At 40.5% G+C, this 15,417-nt stretch overlaps 1 protein-coding gene across 2 annotated transcripts in view; it reads left to right on the top strand.

The window, feature by feature from the left end:
- The first annotated feature begins 8,647 nt into the window (after window positions 1–8,647).
- The window catches only part of FNDC1 (fibronectin type III domain containing 1), a 182,719-nt gene continuing 175,949 nt past the window's right edge, over window positions 8,648–15,417 (top strand). For both annotated transcript variants that reach the window (XR_008891454.1, XM_056567188.1), the window contains exon 1: window positions 8,648–8,900. Coding sequence is in view for 1 of the 2 variants with exons in the window: in XM_056567188.1 (XP_056423163.1) it covers window positions 8,810–8,900 (91 nt within the window). In the remaining variant the exon portion in view is untranslated. The remainder of the gene's footprint in view (window positions 8,901–15,417) is intronic.

The raw sequence follows: 15,417 nt of genomic DNA on the forward strand, positions 1-15,417 counted from the left end.
TTATATTTTTTTTTTTTAAATATTAAGTTAAGTCTACTTAATGACACGGCAATGTGACGGCCGTCAGGGAACCTGGGGAGAAAAGTGGGGAAAAAAAATACTGCAAGCGCTGTCTTTCTTCCGCTACAAAACAGCTGCCCGATGGACCCCATTGACTATAATTGGATGCATCGGGACAAGGCTTCAAATAGGACACCGGCCCCACAAGGCGCAGGATATACCCAAGGAGGGACCAGATAAAATTCAACAGGTAGTTTATTCCCAAGATGCAACGCATTTCACTGCAGTTCCGCAGCTTTATCAGGCATAACAAGAAGCAATTGGGTTGCTTCTTTATAGGGATAACAACCCTGTCAGTATAATGACAGGGCAAGACAAAATACAATACATTACATATATCAAACAATAAATTCGGAAATTGGACAGTAATAAATATACCATATATGAAAGTGTGTAGACAAAAAATTTACTTTGTGCTTAAAATATAGACACACGTTATAAAAACAAAGTAAAAATACATAATTAGGTATACATATACATAAATAAGACAAAAATAAGAAAGAATGACAAAACAATAATTGCTGCTAATAAAAATAATACATTCATACTACCAAAAAGAAAAAAGCAACAACAATCGGTGCCGGAAAGTAACCAGAGATCCAGCACACACATTATATAGTGCAGGATGGATCCAAGGACACGATGCCGCATCGGATGTTAAAATAATTAATTTATCCGATGAGGCATTGTGTCCTTGGATCCATCCCACAGTATATAAAGTGTGTGCTGGATCTCTGGTTAGTTTCCCGCACCGATTGTTGTTGCTTTTTTCTTTTTATTAGTATGAATGTATTATTTTTATTATCAGCAATTATTGTTTTATGTATATGTATACCTAATGTATGTGTTTTCATTATGTTTTTATAATTTGTGTTTATATTTAATGCACATAGGGGGACATGTATCAAAGATTTTACCCCTGTTTTGTGTGTATTTTTTTGTGCAAAATTTTGCGCAAGCCCTTTTTTTGCGCAATTTTTTGCGCACGTTTTGGTAGAGCATGTCCTCCAGATATGGCCGAAACGGGGTACCTTGGAGCTGCATATATAGTACACATGGATTTATTACCTGCGTACTTTTCCTTTGCACCAAAAATTTTGAAACAAGTGCGTCTTTTTCCTTGCAAATATAAGCCAACTTTAACTGCACGTAGCGATCCTTTCTATTTCTGAAGGAAAGTTCTACTAAGGAACCACCAGAATGTTATCACTTTCCTATCTCAATTCCTCACTTGGTTTGCTTTATATTGCTTTTTACTCCTTGGTTATTCCAAAGCACTTTTATAATAATTTGCATATAGAATATTTGTTTCCAGTTCAGTTATTCATTAGATCACTTGTATATTGGTATTTTATGATCCAACTATTTAATACATTTACATAGGAAATGTTTGATAACTTATCATTGAACAAGCTCCGTCACATTAAAATAGCTTTGTATCCACTTAACACTGTAGATCATTCTCCTTTTATTTTTACAATTTACTGCTTTCCGTTATACTTTTCCCCAGCGCCCGGTAAGATGGTGACTATCACTGATAACCAGCCATCTTACCATGTGACCACGGGGGGGTTTCATCCCCCCCCCCCCCCCCAGCGATCGCTGCCATCAGTCAAATCTGACTAGCTGATAGCAGCGTTTCGCTATGAGAATACTTAGCAGCGCGGTGTGTGAGTCCGGATCACGGGGATCGGGACACACACCACTCTGCTAAGTGTCACTTACCCGTCCCCCGGCGTCCTGAGCAGTCCCGGTGCGAGCGGCGTCCTCCAGGCGGTCCCGGGGGTGGTGCGTCCCCGCGGTGAGTTTGCAGCAGCAGTGCGGCATCTTCATTGGCAGCAGTGAGATCACCGTAAAGCGATCTCACTGCTGCCTCTGGGAGTTTCAAAACTGCAACTCCCAGCATGCTCAGACAACCTTTGGCTTTCTGGGCATGCTGGGAGTTGTAGTTTTGCAACATCTGGAGGGCCACAGTTTGAAGACCACTGTATAATGGTCTCCAATCTGTGCTCTTCCAGATGTTCCAAAATTACAAATCTCAGCATGACCACTCTGTCGAGGCATACTGGGAGTTGTAGTTCTGTAACATCTGGAAGACCACAGATTGGAGACCATTATACAGTGGTCTCCAAACTGTGGACCTCCAGCTGTTGCAAAACTACAACTCCCAGCATGCCCAGACTGCCCAAGCATGCTGGGAGTTGTAGTTCGTCAACATCTGACCCTTCAGATATTGCCGAAATACAACTTCCAGCATGTCTGGCCATGCTGGGAATTATAGTTTTGCAACAGCTGGAGGCACACTAGTCGGGAAACATTGTTCGTTTCCTAACTCTTTTTCCCAACCCGTGTGCCTACTGTTTCCAAAATGGAGCCTCCAGCTGTTGCAAAACAACAACTCCCAGTATTGCCGGACAGCCATTGACTGTCCAGGCATGTTGCGAGTCTTGCAACAGCTGGAGGCACCCTGTTTGGGAAACACTGGCATAGAATACCCCTATGTCCACCCCTATGCAAAACCCTAATTCAGGCCTCAAATGCGCATGGCGGTGTCAGTCGTCTTTCAAGGCAACATTTTAGGGTCACATATGGGGTATCGCCGTACTCGGGAGAAATTGCCTTACAGATTTTGGGGGGCTTTTTTTCCTTTTACCCCTTATGAAAAGGAACAGTTGGAGTCTACACCAGTATGTTAGTGTATAAAAATAACATTATTTACACTGACATGCATACTTTACATTTTCACAAGAGGTAAATGGGAAAAAAGATCCCCATTTTTTGGGACACAATTTAGCCAGAGTACGGAGATACCACATATGTGGGCGCAAAGTGCTCTGCGTGCGCACAACAAGGCCCATAAGGTAGAGTGCACCATGTACATTTGAGGTGATTTGCACAGGGGTGTCACAGATGTTAAATGAAAAATAAGGACATTGGTATAATTGATGTGTTATAATTGGGTGCAAAAAGTGGTATTATTGTGAGATTAAAACTCTAATAATGAAGAAAAAAAACTCTAAAACCAATAACGAGGACAAAACTTACTGTTTAGGTGCAGATACGCTGCAGACAAAGCTCCTACTAAATAGAGCTGCGGTGTAAATTTATGCTCTGAGGAGAATTCTAAATTTAAACGCAATTCAAGAAAGTAGCTGCGCAAGAATGATAAATTTAACGCAGCCGCACCAAATTTAAACAACATACAGAGGGGTAAAAAACTTCTATTATACACTGGAAATGATACATGTCCCCCATAGAGTTAATTTTTTGTCTACACACTTTCATATATGGTATATTTATTACTGTCCAATTTCTTAATATTGTTTGTTATATGTAATGTATTGTATTTTGTCTTGCCCTGTTATTATACTGACAGGGTTGTTATCCCTATAAAGAAGCAACCCATGTGCTTCTTGTTATGTCTGATTAAACTGTGGAACTGCAGTGAAACGAGTTGCATCTTGGGAATAAATTACCTTTTGGATTTTATCTGGTCCCTCCTTGAGTATATCCTGCGCCTTGTGGAGCCAGCATCCTATTTGAAGCCTTGTCGATCTTTATCTACATTACAGCCGGAGGGCAGCGGATATCTCTGTCTTTATACAGTGGGGATCAAAAGTTTGGGCACCCCAGGTAAAAATTTGTATTAATGTGCATAAAGAAGCCAAGGAAAGATGGAAAAATCTCCAAAAGGCATCAAATTACAGATTAGACATTCTTATAACATGTCGTCAAAAGTTAGATTTCTTTTCCATCATTTACACTTTCAAAATAACAGAAAACAAAAAAATGGTGTGTGCAAAAGTTTGGGCACCCTGCAGAGTTAATATCTTGTACTGCCCCCTTTGGCAAGTATCACAGCTTGTAAATGCTTTTTGTAGCCAGCTAAGAGTCTTTCAATGCTTATTTGAGGTATCTTTGCCCATTCTTCCTTACAAAAGTCTTCCAGTTCTTTGAGATTTCTGGGCTGTCTGTCATGCACTGCTCTTTTAAGGTCTATCCATAGATTTTCAATTATATTGAGGTCAGGAGATTGTGAAGGCCATGGCAAAACCTTCAGTTTACGCCTCTTGATGTTTAGGATCATTATCCATTTGTAGAAGCCATCCTCTCTTTAACTTCAGTTTTTTCACAGACGGCATGAAGTTAGCATCCAAAATTTGCTGACGTTATTGAATCCATTTTTCCTTCTACTTGTGAGATATTCCCTGTTCCACTGGCTGCAATACAACCCCGAAGTATGATTGATCCACCCCCATGCTTAACAGTTGGACAGAGGTTCTTTACATTAAATTCAGTTCCTCTTCTTCTCCAAACATACCTTTGCTCATTCCTGCTAAAAAGTTCAATTTTAACCTCATCGGTCCAGAGAACTTGTTTCCAAAATGCACTAGGTTTGTCCATATGTTCATTTGCAAAGTTCAAACGCTGATTTTTGTGGTGAGGACGTAGAAGAGGTTTTCTTCTGATGACTCTTCCATGAAGACCATATTTGTACAAGTATCTCTTTATAGTGGAATAGTGTACCACAACTCCAGTGTCTGCCAGATCTTTCCGGAGGGATTGTGCAGTCAAACGTGGGTTTTGAATAGTTTTTCTTACAATCCTGCGAGCTGTTCTGTCTGATATTTTTCTTGGTCTTCCAGATCTTGCTTTAACTTCCACTGTTCCTCATGACTACCATTTCTTAATTACATTCCGAACAGAGGATATTGACATCTGAAAATGTTTTGCTATCTTCTTATAGCCTTCTCCAGCTTTGTGAGCGTCAACTATTTTCAGTTTCAGATTTCTAGACAACTGCTTAGAAGAACCCATGGTGCTGATTGTTGGGGCAAGGTAAGAGGAGTCTGGGCATTTAAAACCTTTGAGATTGACATCACCTGGTCTTCCCAGATTATGTTTGAGAACAATCCATGACACTTGCAAGTCTCAGCTTTGCAAAGGGGGCAGTGCATGCTATAAATTCTGCAGGGTGCCCAAACTTTAGCAGATGCCATTTTTTTGTTTTCTGTTATTTTGAAAGTGTAAATGATGGAAATAAAATGTTGTTGACATATTGTAATTTGATGCCTTTTGGAGATTTTTCCATCTTTCCTTGGCTTCTTTATGCACATTAATACAAATGTTTACCTGGGGTGCCCAAACTACCATTGTTGTGTATTCTGTTACACAACTCTTTGGGGTGAGCGGCTTTCATGCCTCCTTTAAAAAAAATATCATTTTATATCTTTTATTACACCATGGAGCGCTCTTCTTCTTCTTACTTTCAGAATATCCAGATAATGGCCATTCAGCCCATTTTGGCTTTAATGACTCGGACAATTTTATTTTTACGTTTTCGTTTTTTCCTCCTCACCTTCAAAAATTCATAACTCTTTTATATTTTCATCCACAGACTAGTATGAGGGCTTGTTTTTTGCACGACCAGTTGTCCGTTGTAATGCCATCACTCACTTTACCATAAAATGTATGACGCAACCAAAAAAAAAACTATTTGTGTGGGAAAATTAAAAAGAAAACCGCAATTTTGCAAATTTTGGAAGGTTTCGTTTTCACGCCGTACAATTTACAGTAAAAATGACGTGTTCTTTATTCTTTGGGTAAATACAATTAAAATGATACCCAAAATTACATACTTTTCTATTACTGCTGCACTTTAAAAAAATCTAACTTTTTAACCAAATTAGTACATTTAAAATCCCTCTATTTTGAAGACCTATAACTTTTTCATTTTCCCGTATAAGCAGCAGTATGAGGGCTCATTTTTTGTATTGTGATCTGTACTTTTTATTGATAGCATATCTGCATATAAAAAATTGTAATAAGTTTTTTATTAATTTTTTGGGGAAGAAAATGTTATAAAAAGGATGCAATTTTGGACTTTAAAAAAAAAAAATTTACGTTCACGCTGTTCACCGTACGGTATAATTAACATTATATCTTAATCGGATATTTACACATACACAATGTTAAAGGGGTACTCCGGTGAAAACCTTTTTTCTTTTAAATCAACTGGTGGCAGAAAGTTAAACATATTTGTATATTACTTCTATTAAAAAAATCTTAATCCTTCCTGTACTTATTAGCTGCCGAATACTACAGAGGAAATTTCTGATGACATCACGAACACAGTTCTCTCTGCTGACGTTATTATAATAACGCTTTATTTATTGTTGTCCTTAGTGGGATTTGAACCCAAGTCCCCAGCACTGCAAGGCAGCAGTGCTAACCACTGAGCCACCATGCTGCCCTTAGCATACATCTGCTATGCATGGTTGCTAAAATGGACAGAGATGTCAGCAGAGAGCACTGTGTTGGTGATGTCATCTGTGTTCCAAAAAGAAAGGAATTTCCTCTGTAGCATTCAGCAGCTAATAAGTAGTGGAAGGATTAAGATTTTTTTAATAGAAGTAATTTACAAATCAGTTTAACTTTCTGTCACCAGTTGATTTAAAAGAAAAAAGGTTTTCACCGGAGTACCCTTTTAAGGGGTTAAAGGCAAAATTATTTTTAATAATTAATAAAAAGAGTTTAATGGCTGTCCTGGACAGGGCGCAATGGCAGTGTGAAAGTAGCCTTATAGGGTGGCTACTTAGTTGTGCATTTGAAAAGCACAAAAATGTTACCAGGTTGTGAAGATGGCAGCATTGAAACATTCATCAGAAAGTGACCCGCACTATTGAGGATGATATGGGCATTCCAGTAAACAATGTAACACGTGATGAATTAGCAGCCCTACAGAAATTGAAGAAGGATCAATTGTTATAAAACCATCCAACAAGGAGGACAACTTGGTATCATTAGATCAAACGGAATATGTAGTTATATAAAAAATTTTGGTTCCCCAGACAACCCCTTTAAAGGGGTACTCCAGTGGGAATTTTTTTTTTTTTTCAAATCAACTGGTACCAGAAAGTTAAAAAAGATTAGTAAATTACTTCTATTAAAAATCTTTATCCCTAAAGAACTCATCAGCTGCTGTATACTACAGAGGAAGTTGTGTAGTTCTTTTCAGTCTGACCACAGTGCTCTCTGCTGCCACCTCTGTCCATGTTAGTAACTGTCCAGAGCAGGATCGGTTTGCTATGGGGATTTGCTCCTACCCTGGACAGTTCCTGACATGAACAGAGGTGTCTACAGAGAGCACTGTGGTATGGTACTGTAGTATACAACACCTGATAAATACTGGAAGGATTAAGATTTTTTAATAGAAGTAATTTACAAATCTGTTTAACTTTCTAGAGCAAGTTCATATGAAAAAATTGTTTTCTACTGGAGTACTGAGTTAAAGGGGTATTCCGCCCCTAGACATTTTATCCCCTATCCAAAGGATAGGGGATAAGATGTCAGATCGCCGCGGTGCCGCTGCTGGGGACCCCTGGGATCCCCGCTGCGGCACCGCGCTATAATTACAGCACAGAGCGAGTTCGCTCTGCACGTAATGATGGGCGGTACAGGGGCCGGAGCATCGTTACGTCACGGCTCCGCCCCTCGTGATGCCCTTTCAATACAAGTCTATGGGAGGGGGCGTGGTGGTCGTCATGCCCCCTCCCATAGACTTACATCAAGGGGATGGGCCGTGATGTCACGAGGGGCGGGGCTGTGATGTCACACGGCTCTGTCCCCTGTATCGCCCGTCATTACGCACAGAGCGAACTCGCTCTGTGCTGTAATGATAGCGCGGTGCCGCAGCAGGGATCCCGGGGGTCCCCAGCAGCGGGACCGCGGCGATCTGACATCTTATCCCCTATCCTTTGGATAGGGGATAAAATGTCTAGGGGTGGAATACCCCTTTAAAGGGAACTGAGGCAAGTGAGGTATGTATTTATTTAGATGTTTTTCTGGCTTGTTTTGTGACCCCCCCTAGATGAGTTGTCAGTAAATTCTTTAGGTAATCTTGAATAGCTTTTTCACATAGGGCCAGGTAGGGCTGAAAAGCATTTTTCCTTTACTAAATGAAATTTTAATGTTACCTGTGCACTCCTACAGTTTCTAGTGGGCATTCTCACCAGGCTACCTTCTTGGCATGCATCCTGGTCCATTCCCTCTGTCCTGTTGCTATTCCTGCCTCGGCCTATAGGGTGCACACGCACTCCTTTCCTGCCTCCTAACCTGTGCTGCCCTCCGTGACCTATCTGCCTGTATACAAATACATTTTACGATTCCAGACCTCAACTAGTATGTAGACTTCTTTTCTTCTTGACCCCTTGGGGCTTCACGCTGATGTCTTTTGGCCAGCAAGGTTGGCTGCCACCTACACCAGGACCATTCCTATAGGTAGTAGCCCCCTGCAGAAAACACCCTTAAGAGTGGCTCAAAGTCAAACAGGTTAGGTGGCACAGTGGATCCACTCCTGCTGGTCATTACAGAAAACATGATTTAAACAATTTGTATTTACTTGATTTATGAAAAATAGACCAAATAGAAAAATGGGAAGGCAGCAAATACGTTTTCACAGATTATTCTGTAAAACTTGCTATGTTGAGGTTCACACTAGAGGGCACCCTCCCACTGTTTATGAATGTAGCACATCATTTCCTTGTCTGTAGAACAGAAGAGGGATTGCAAAGACAGATGAAAAGGAGAAAGGCTGAGACAACTTCTGGATGTATTAGTTAGGAGCAGTGTCTGGAGCTGTACCACTGAAGGAATTCCTTGCATCCTGTATATAGAGCTATTGGTGCTTTCTTTTCTCCTGCCTCCTTTCTTTCTATCATCTATTTTGTCTGGGTGTTTAATATCTAGGATGGCTCCAAGGACCAGCCAAATGCCTGCTTTTTTGTCTCTCCTGGCATTTATGCTGCTGGCCCTTCTAGACTCATCAACTGCCGTAACAGGTAAGACATAAACTTCTTGTGATGTTCTATATATGTCTCCAAATATATCCATAATGCTGAAGTTTAATGTGAAGCTATTCAGTTAACGTCAGTAATATATGTTAGTAACGTTGAAAAGAATTAACAGAATAAAGCAAAAGATGTATATTGTGATAGTTACTCTTGCCACTCTATATTGTCATTAAGACAAATTGTATTCATTGACTCAGGCATACATTGTGCCTTACACCAGGCAAAAATATTTCAAGCTGAAAAGTTTTTTTGTTTTTTTAAATGTGTATTGGGACCAATAATGCAATTGTGTCAGAGATCTGGAATATTATCTGGGAGCTTATTGATCTTGACACCTAAATTAAGAGTATAAAGCGTGTGCCACTACTGATTGTACTGACCACCTGTGTTGACCTGTATATTATTTTGTGCTGCCTTTTGTGTACTATAGCTCTGCATAGAGATAGCAAGTATTTTTATTAAAGCAAAACTGTGGGCAGGTTTACAAGTGACCCAAGAGATGTTGATAACAAGTGGATAGGATGAACTTTGTCGGGATTTTGGCGCCCAGGGGAACACCCCCTACATATCAATTAAAAGTGTAATATCTTGGTTCTAGACACATCTGTTATCAAAACTAAGGCCTAAGAGGCATAACAGGTGTATACAGCTTTACCTTCTCCTCCTTCCACCAATCAGACAGTTATTTATAAATGAATACTCAGAAATCATAGATTTCTTCTTTTCACTGTTTGACCTATGTAGCCATCACTGGCTGACCCCATCCCTGTATACAGATATCCAAACCTCTGCTTACATTTACTGCTATCACAGGGCAGATCAAACTTGTTTGGGTAGGATCTGGTTGGAATAGGGGGTATATGGCAACAGGTTGTTAGAAAAAAAACAAGTAAATTGATTATGATTTTTGGTGACTGGAAAGTTTGTGTGAAACTCAACAATAATGGTTAAAAGGATTAATTCCATGAAACCTCTTCATTTTGTCAGCAGGGGTGGCAAACTCAACAAGTTCATAGATATTTACTATGTTTACAGGCAAAGCAATTAATACATATTGGGCAAATATAAAAATGGAAATACTTTATCCTCCACTAAACTGTGTTTTGTAGGTGGGTGCAGGCGTTCCCTGGGAATGAAAATACACTGCTGAAAAAAATAAAGGGAACACTAAGATAACACATCCTAGATCTGAATGAATGAACTAATCGTATGAAATACTTTCATCTTTACATAGTTGAATGTGCTGACAAGAAAATGACACAAAAATGATTAATGGAAATCAAATTTATCAACCCATGGAGGTCTGGATATGGAGTCACACTTAAAATCAAAGTGGAAACTTGGACACTACAGGCTGATCCAACTTTCATGTAATGTCCTTAAAACAAGTCAAAATGACTAGTGTGTGTGGCTTCCATGTGCCCCTATGACTTCCCTACAATGCCTGGGCAGATGGAGGTGGTGGATGGTCTCCTGAGGGATGTCCTCCCAGACCAGGACTAAAGCATCCGCCACACCCTGAACAGTCTGTGGTGCAACGTTGCATTGGTGGATAGAGCGAGACATGATGTCTCAGATGTGCTCAATCGGATTCAGGTCTGGGGAATGGGCGGGCTAGGCCATAGCATCATTGCTTTCCTCTTACAGGAACTGCTGACATACTCCAGCCACATAAGGTCTAGCATTGTCTTGCATAGGAGGAACCCAGGGCCAACCGCACCAGCATATGGTCTCACAAGAGGTCTGAGGATCTCATCTCGGTACCTAATGGCAGTCAGGCTACCTCTGGCAAGCACATGGAGGGCTGTGTGGCCCTCCAAAGAAATGCCACCCGACACCATTACAGACCCACTGCCAAATAGGTCATGCTGGAAGATGTTGCAGGCAGCAAAACATTCTCCACGGCATCTCCAGACTCTGTCACGTCTGTCACATGTGCCCAGTGGGAACCTGCTTTCATCTGTGAAGTGCACAGGGCGCCAGTGGCGAATTTGCCAATCTTGGTGTTCTCTGGCAAATGCCAAACATCCTGCACGGTGTTGGGCTGTAAGCACAACCCCCACCTGTGGACGTCGGGCCCTCATACAACCCTCATGGAGTCTGTTTCTAACCATTTGAGTGGACACATGCACATTTGTGGCCTGCTGGAGGTCATTTGGCTCTGACAGTACTTCTCCTGCTCCTCTTTGCACAACGGCGGATGTAGCAGTCCTGCTGCTGGGTTGTTGCCCTCCTATGGCCTCCTCCACGTCTCCTGATGTACTGGCCTGTCTCCTGGTAGCGCTTCCATGCTCTGGACACTACGCTGCCAGACACAGCAAACCTTCTTGCCACAGCTCGCATTGATGTGCCATCCTGGATGAGTTGCTCTACCTGAGCCCCTTGTGTGGGTTGTAGACTCCGTCTCATGCTACGACTAGAGTTAAGGCACCGCCAGCATTAAAAAGTGACCAAAACATCAGCCAGGAAGCATATGAACTGAGAAGTGGTCTGTGGTCACCACCTGCTGAACCACTCCTTTATTGGGGGTGTCTTGCTAATTGCCTATAATTTCCACCTGTTGTCTGTTCCATTTGCACAACAGCATGTGAAATTGATTGTCAATCAGTGTTGCTTTCTGAGTGGACAGTGTGATTTCACAGAAGTGTGATTGACTTGGAGTTACATTGTGTTCCCTTTTTTTTTTTTTTTTTGACCAGTGTATATTTTTCTGCTGACAAACACTAAAGGTAACCTGTCATCGTGTTTTGTACTGCCCAAACTATGAGTCATTGTGCGGTCTCTTTTGTCCTCCCCCCTTCCCCACAGGTGATGCGCCGGCACTTATGAATATTTAAATCTAGCTGGCGAGACTGCCTCAGTGCGCAGGAAGTGAGCGCAGGAAGAAGGGGGGCCTTTGGAGGCTCGGGGTTCTGGCTGAAGTAGGTGTAGCAGTCCGAGACCCCGCATCGGTCTCCTGTTCACCCGCACTATAACCTGGTGTATTGGGTTATAGTGCGGTTGAACAGGTGACCGTTTTCCTTTTAAACACCAGGCAATTTTGACCCAAAACCTTCAGGCATCCGTTAGAAAGATGAAGAGGAAGTTCACCTTACAGCATGACAACAACCCAGAGCACACATTTAAATTCACAAAAGCATGGCTTCACCAGATTAACATTTTGGATTTGGCCTCGCAATCTGACAGATTTGATACTCTTTTTGCAAGGAAAAGTAGGCAAATAATGCCATGTCAAGATGTGCTATGCTCCTAGACTTCTACCCCAAAAAACTGAATATTTTAAGGTATATTAGTTTAAAGACATGTAAACTTATGCAGGTTTTAGTGAGGTTTTTTTCCCCATCCCTCACAAAGTTTGTTTTGTGATTGAATTGTTCATGTTATAGGTCACATTAAAAGGTGGAAAAAGTACTGACATGCTTTATATTTGCCTTATTCTTTAACATCACAAGAACCTGGCATTTTAACCTCTTGGGGATGCAGGGCGTATGCATACGCCCTGCATCCCCGATCCTTAAGGACTCGGGGCGTACCTGTACGCCCTAGCCCCGTTTACCGGGTTTAAACCGTTCCCACCAGCAAAGAACGGGTTAAACCTGGCGGGTCCCGGTTGCTACGGGCAGCCAGGACCCACAGCTAATGCGGGGCACAGCCGATCGGGCCGATGCCCGGCATTAACCATTTAGACACCGCGATCAAAGTTGATTGCGGTGTCTAAAACAAAAGTAAAAGTATCCCGGAAGCTCAGCGGAGCTGATCGGGACTATTGCGCAAAAATCGCGATGTCCCGATCAGTTTACCGGATGACGGGAGGGTCCTCACCTGTCTCTTTGTTGTTCGATCGGCGATCTACTGCTCCATGCCTGTGCAGCAGGCAGGAGCAGAAGAGCGCCGGTTACACTGATCAGTGCTTTGCAATGGCAGAGCACTGATCAGTATATGCAATCAGAATACTGCATGTTTTAGCCCCCTATGTGGGCTAAAAAGAAAAGTGTAAATTTTTTTTTTTTTTTTTTTAGAAAAGTTCATTTTAACCCCTTCCCTATTAACAGTGTAAATCACCCCCCTTTTCCCATTTTTTTTAAAATAAAATGTAATAAAGAATAAAAATAATCATATGTGGTACGGACGCGTGCGTAAATGTCTGAACTGTTAAAATATTAGGTTAGCTAGACCACACGGTCGATGGCGTACACATAAAAAAATACCAAAGTCCAAAATTGTGCATTTTTGGTCACTTCATATACCATAAAAATATTAATAAAAAGCAAACAAAAAGTCCCATCAAAACAAAAATGGTACCTATAAAAACTACAAATGACAGTGCAAGAAATGAGCCCTCATACCATCCCGTACATGGAAAAATAAAAAAGTTATAGGGGTCATAAGATGCCAATTTTAAACATACTAATTTTGGTGCATGTAGTTTATAATTTTTTTTATAAGTATTATAATAAAATCTCCATAAATTGGGTATCCTTGTAACCATTTGGACCCAGATAAGGTGTCATTGTTGCCAAATATTGCACTGCGTAGAAACAGGTTCGCCGCAGGTTATATTCTAAAATAAGTAATGTCATTGCAAAGTACAATTGGTGTCGCAAAAAACAAGCCCTTATATGGGTCTGTAGGTACAAAATTTAAAGCGTTATGATTTTTAGAAAGGAAGGAGGAAAAACCAAAAATGCTAAAACTTGAGTCCTTAAGGTGAACATAGGCTGAGTCCCTATGGGGTTAAAAGGGGTGTGTAGATTTTTTTAATATCCATTATATCAATGAAGTCTGGTGGGGCAGGCAGAAGCCCCCAGGGACTATGCTGATGACTCGTGGTTCAAGCAGCATGACAATGATGACAGGTTTCCTTTAAATGGTTATCAAGCAAGTCTATGTACTTCCGTACTTTCACAAGGGTGGACTACTGTACCTAATGAGATTATTAAAATAGTGGCTTAGGGTCCATCTAATCACTATGTATAAATATATAATGGCCAATACAAAGACATGTCTAATGGTCTGTTTCCACTCAGGATTGAAAATATGGGGATTTTAATCCTATTTAGCAACCACGTATGGTAAACTGTTCAGTGTCCGAAGGCCAAAATGGTGTCCAGTAAAAAAAAATAAAAAAATAAAATGCATACATTGTGGTATACAATAGTTTTTTTTTTTTCATGGTAGCCTAGGGATGATGTATGTATGGATGATGTATGCCACTTATACATTATGAGTGTTTCATGAGGTATCCATTAAATAGATGCTTTCTGTTCTATCACCCATAGGCTATAAGGTTTATTGGATAAATCATGGAAATGCCATGAATGGCTCATGATACAGTATATCTGTTAAATTGATGCTATTATAGCTCAAGGGTGGTTAATGCAGTTGTAAAAGAGGTTTTCCCATCTTGCAAAGTAATCCCCTATGGATTGGGGACAACTATCTAATCGCTGGTGGTCTGACTGCTGGGAAAGTCCACATACTAGAGAATGGGGACACGAGTCTCCTGTTTGAATAGAGCTGTGGGTTACACATGCGTCCTGCTGTTCTATTTCTTTTCTACGGGAGCTGCCAAAGATAGCTAAGTACAGCGGATGGGGGATAACTTTAAAAGATGGAAAAACCACTTTAGGCATTCACCACAGCCTCAGTTTGTTACAAGCTTTTTTCTAGTCTATACCTTAAACAGAGAAGGTAGGCAAGAATAATAGAATGTTTTATATCTTTCTATACTCGTTCTGATTTAGGGGTTCCCAAACCCCCAATGGTAATTAGGTTGGGAATCACTGGTCCAGAGAAATTAGTTACTTGCTATGTTTTTTTTTTGTAGTTATTAGTATTATTTCAAGACATCCATACCAAAATATTACTACCTGTGTTATTAAATTACTGAAAATTGATGCATAGATTTATTCTAATAGGTTTTTTTCTTCTGAATAACATTATGGAATAGCAAGATGTACAAATGTTGTTTTAAATTACGTAGATAAATGATGTTATAACCTCTCCGTACACCTAACTGTATATTTGCCAATCATGTCTATTGGTTTTATATACCCATTTTTCTTGTACAATATTTTATATGTAGACCAATCAGGATCCTATTACTACATTGACTGCAATTTAGTTGTTGACTGAAGTAAAGACTGACTACAAATCTCTAAAAAGAAGAACTATTAATGCAGAACAAGTGTTGGATGTGGCTGTTGATTGTTTCCAGCTGTTGGCACATGCTTGGTTTTCCTTAGATATTGAAGACACAGAATACTTGCTGTACAGTTAAAAATAATGTAGGTTTCATCTGAATGGAAACACTTCTCCATGCAAAACGCAGGTTATTAGTAGGATATGGCATCAGGAAGTTGGTTTCTATCCAAACCCTGTATTATTTCTATAAGGACACTTGGAGATCATGTACATTAAACATGCTACACTAAATACCTTGGAAACAACATGTGCCAAATTTTTGTCTTATTCATTTGGTCTCATGTATAAAAGTCTTTAATCA

Source organism: Hyla sarda, chromosome 3, assembly GCF_029499605.1.
Source record: "Hyla sarda isolate aHylSar1 chromosome 3, aHylSar1.hap1, whole genome shotgun sequence".
NCBI classification, from domain to species: Eukaryota; Metazoa; Chordata; class Amphibia; order Anura; family Hylidae; genus Hyla; species Hyla sarda.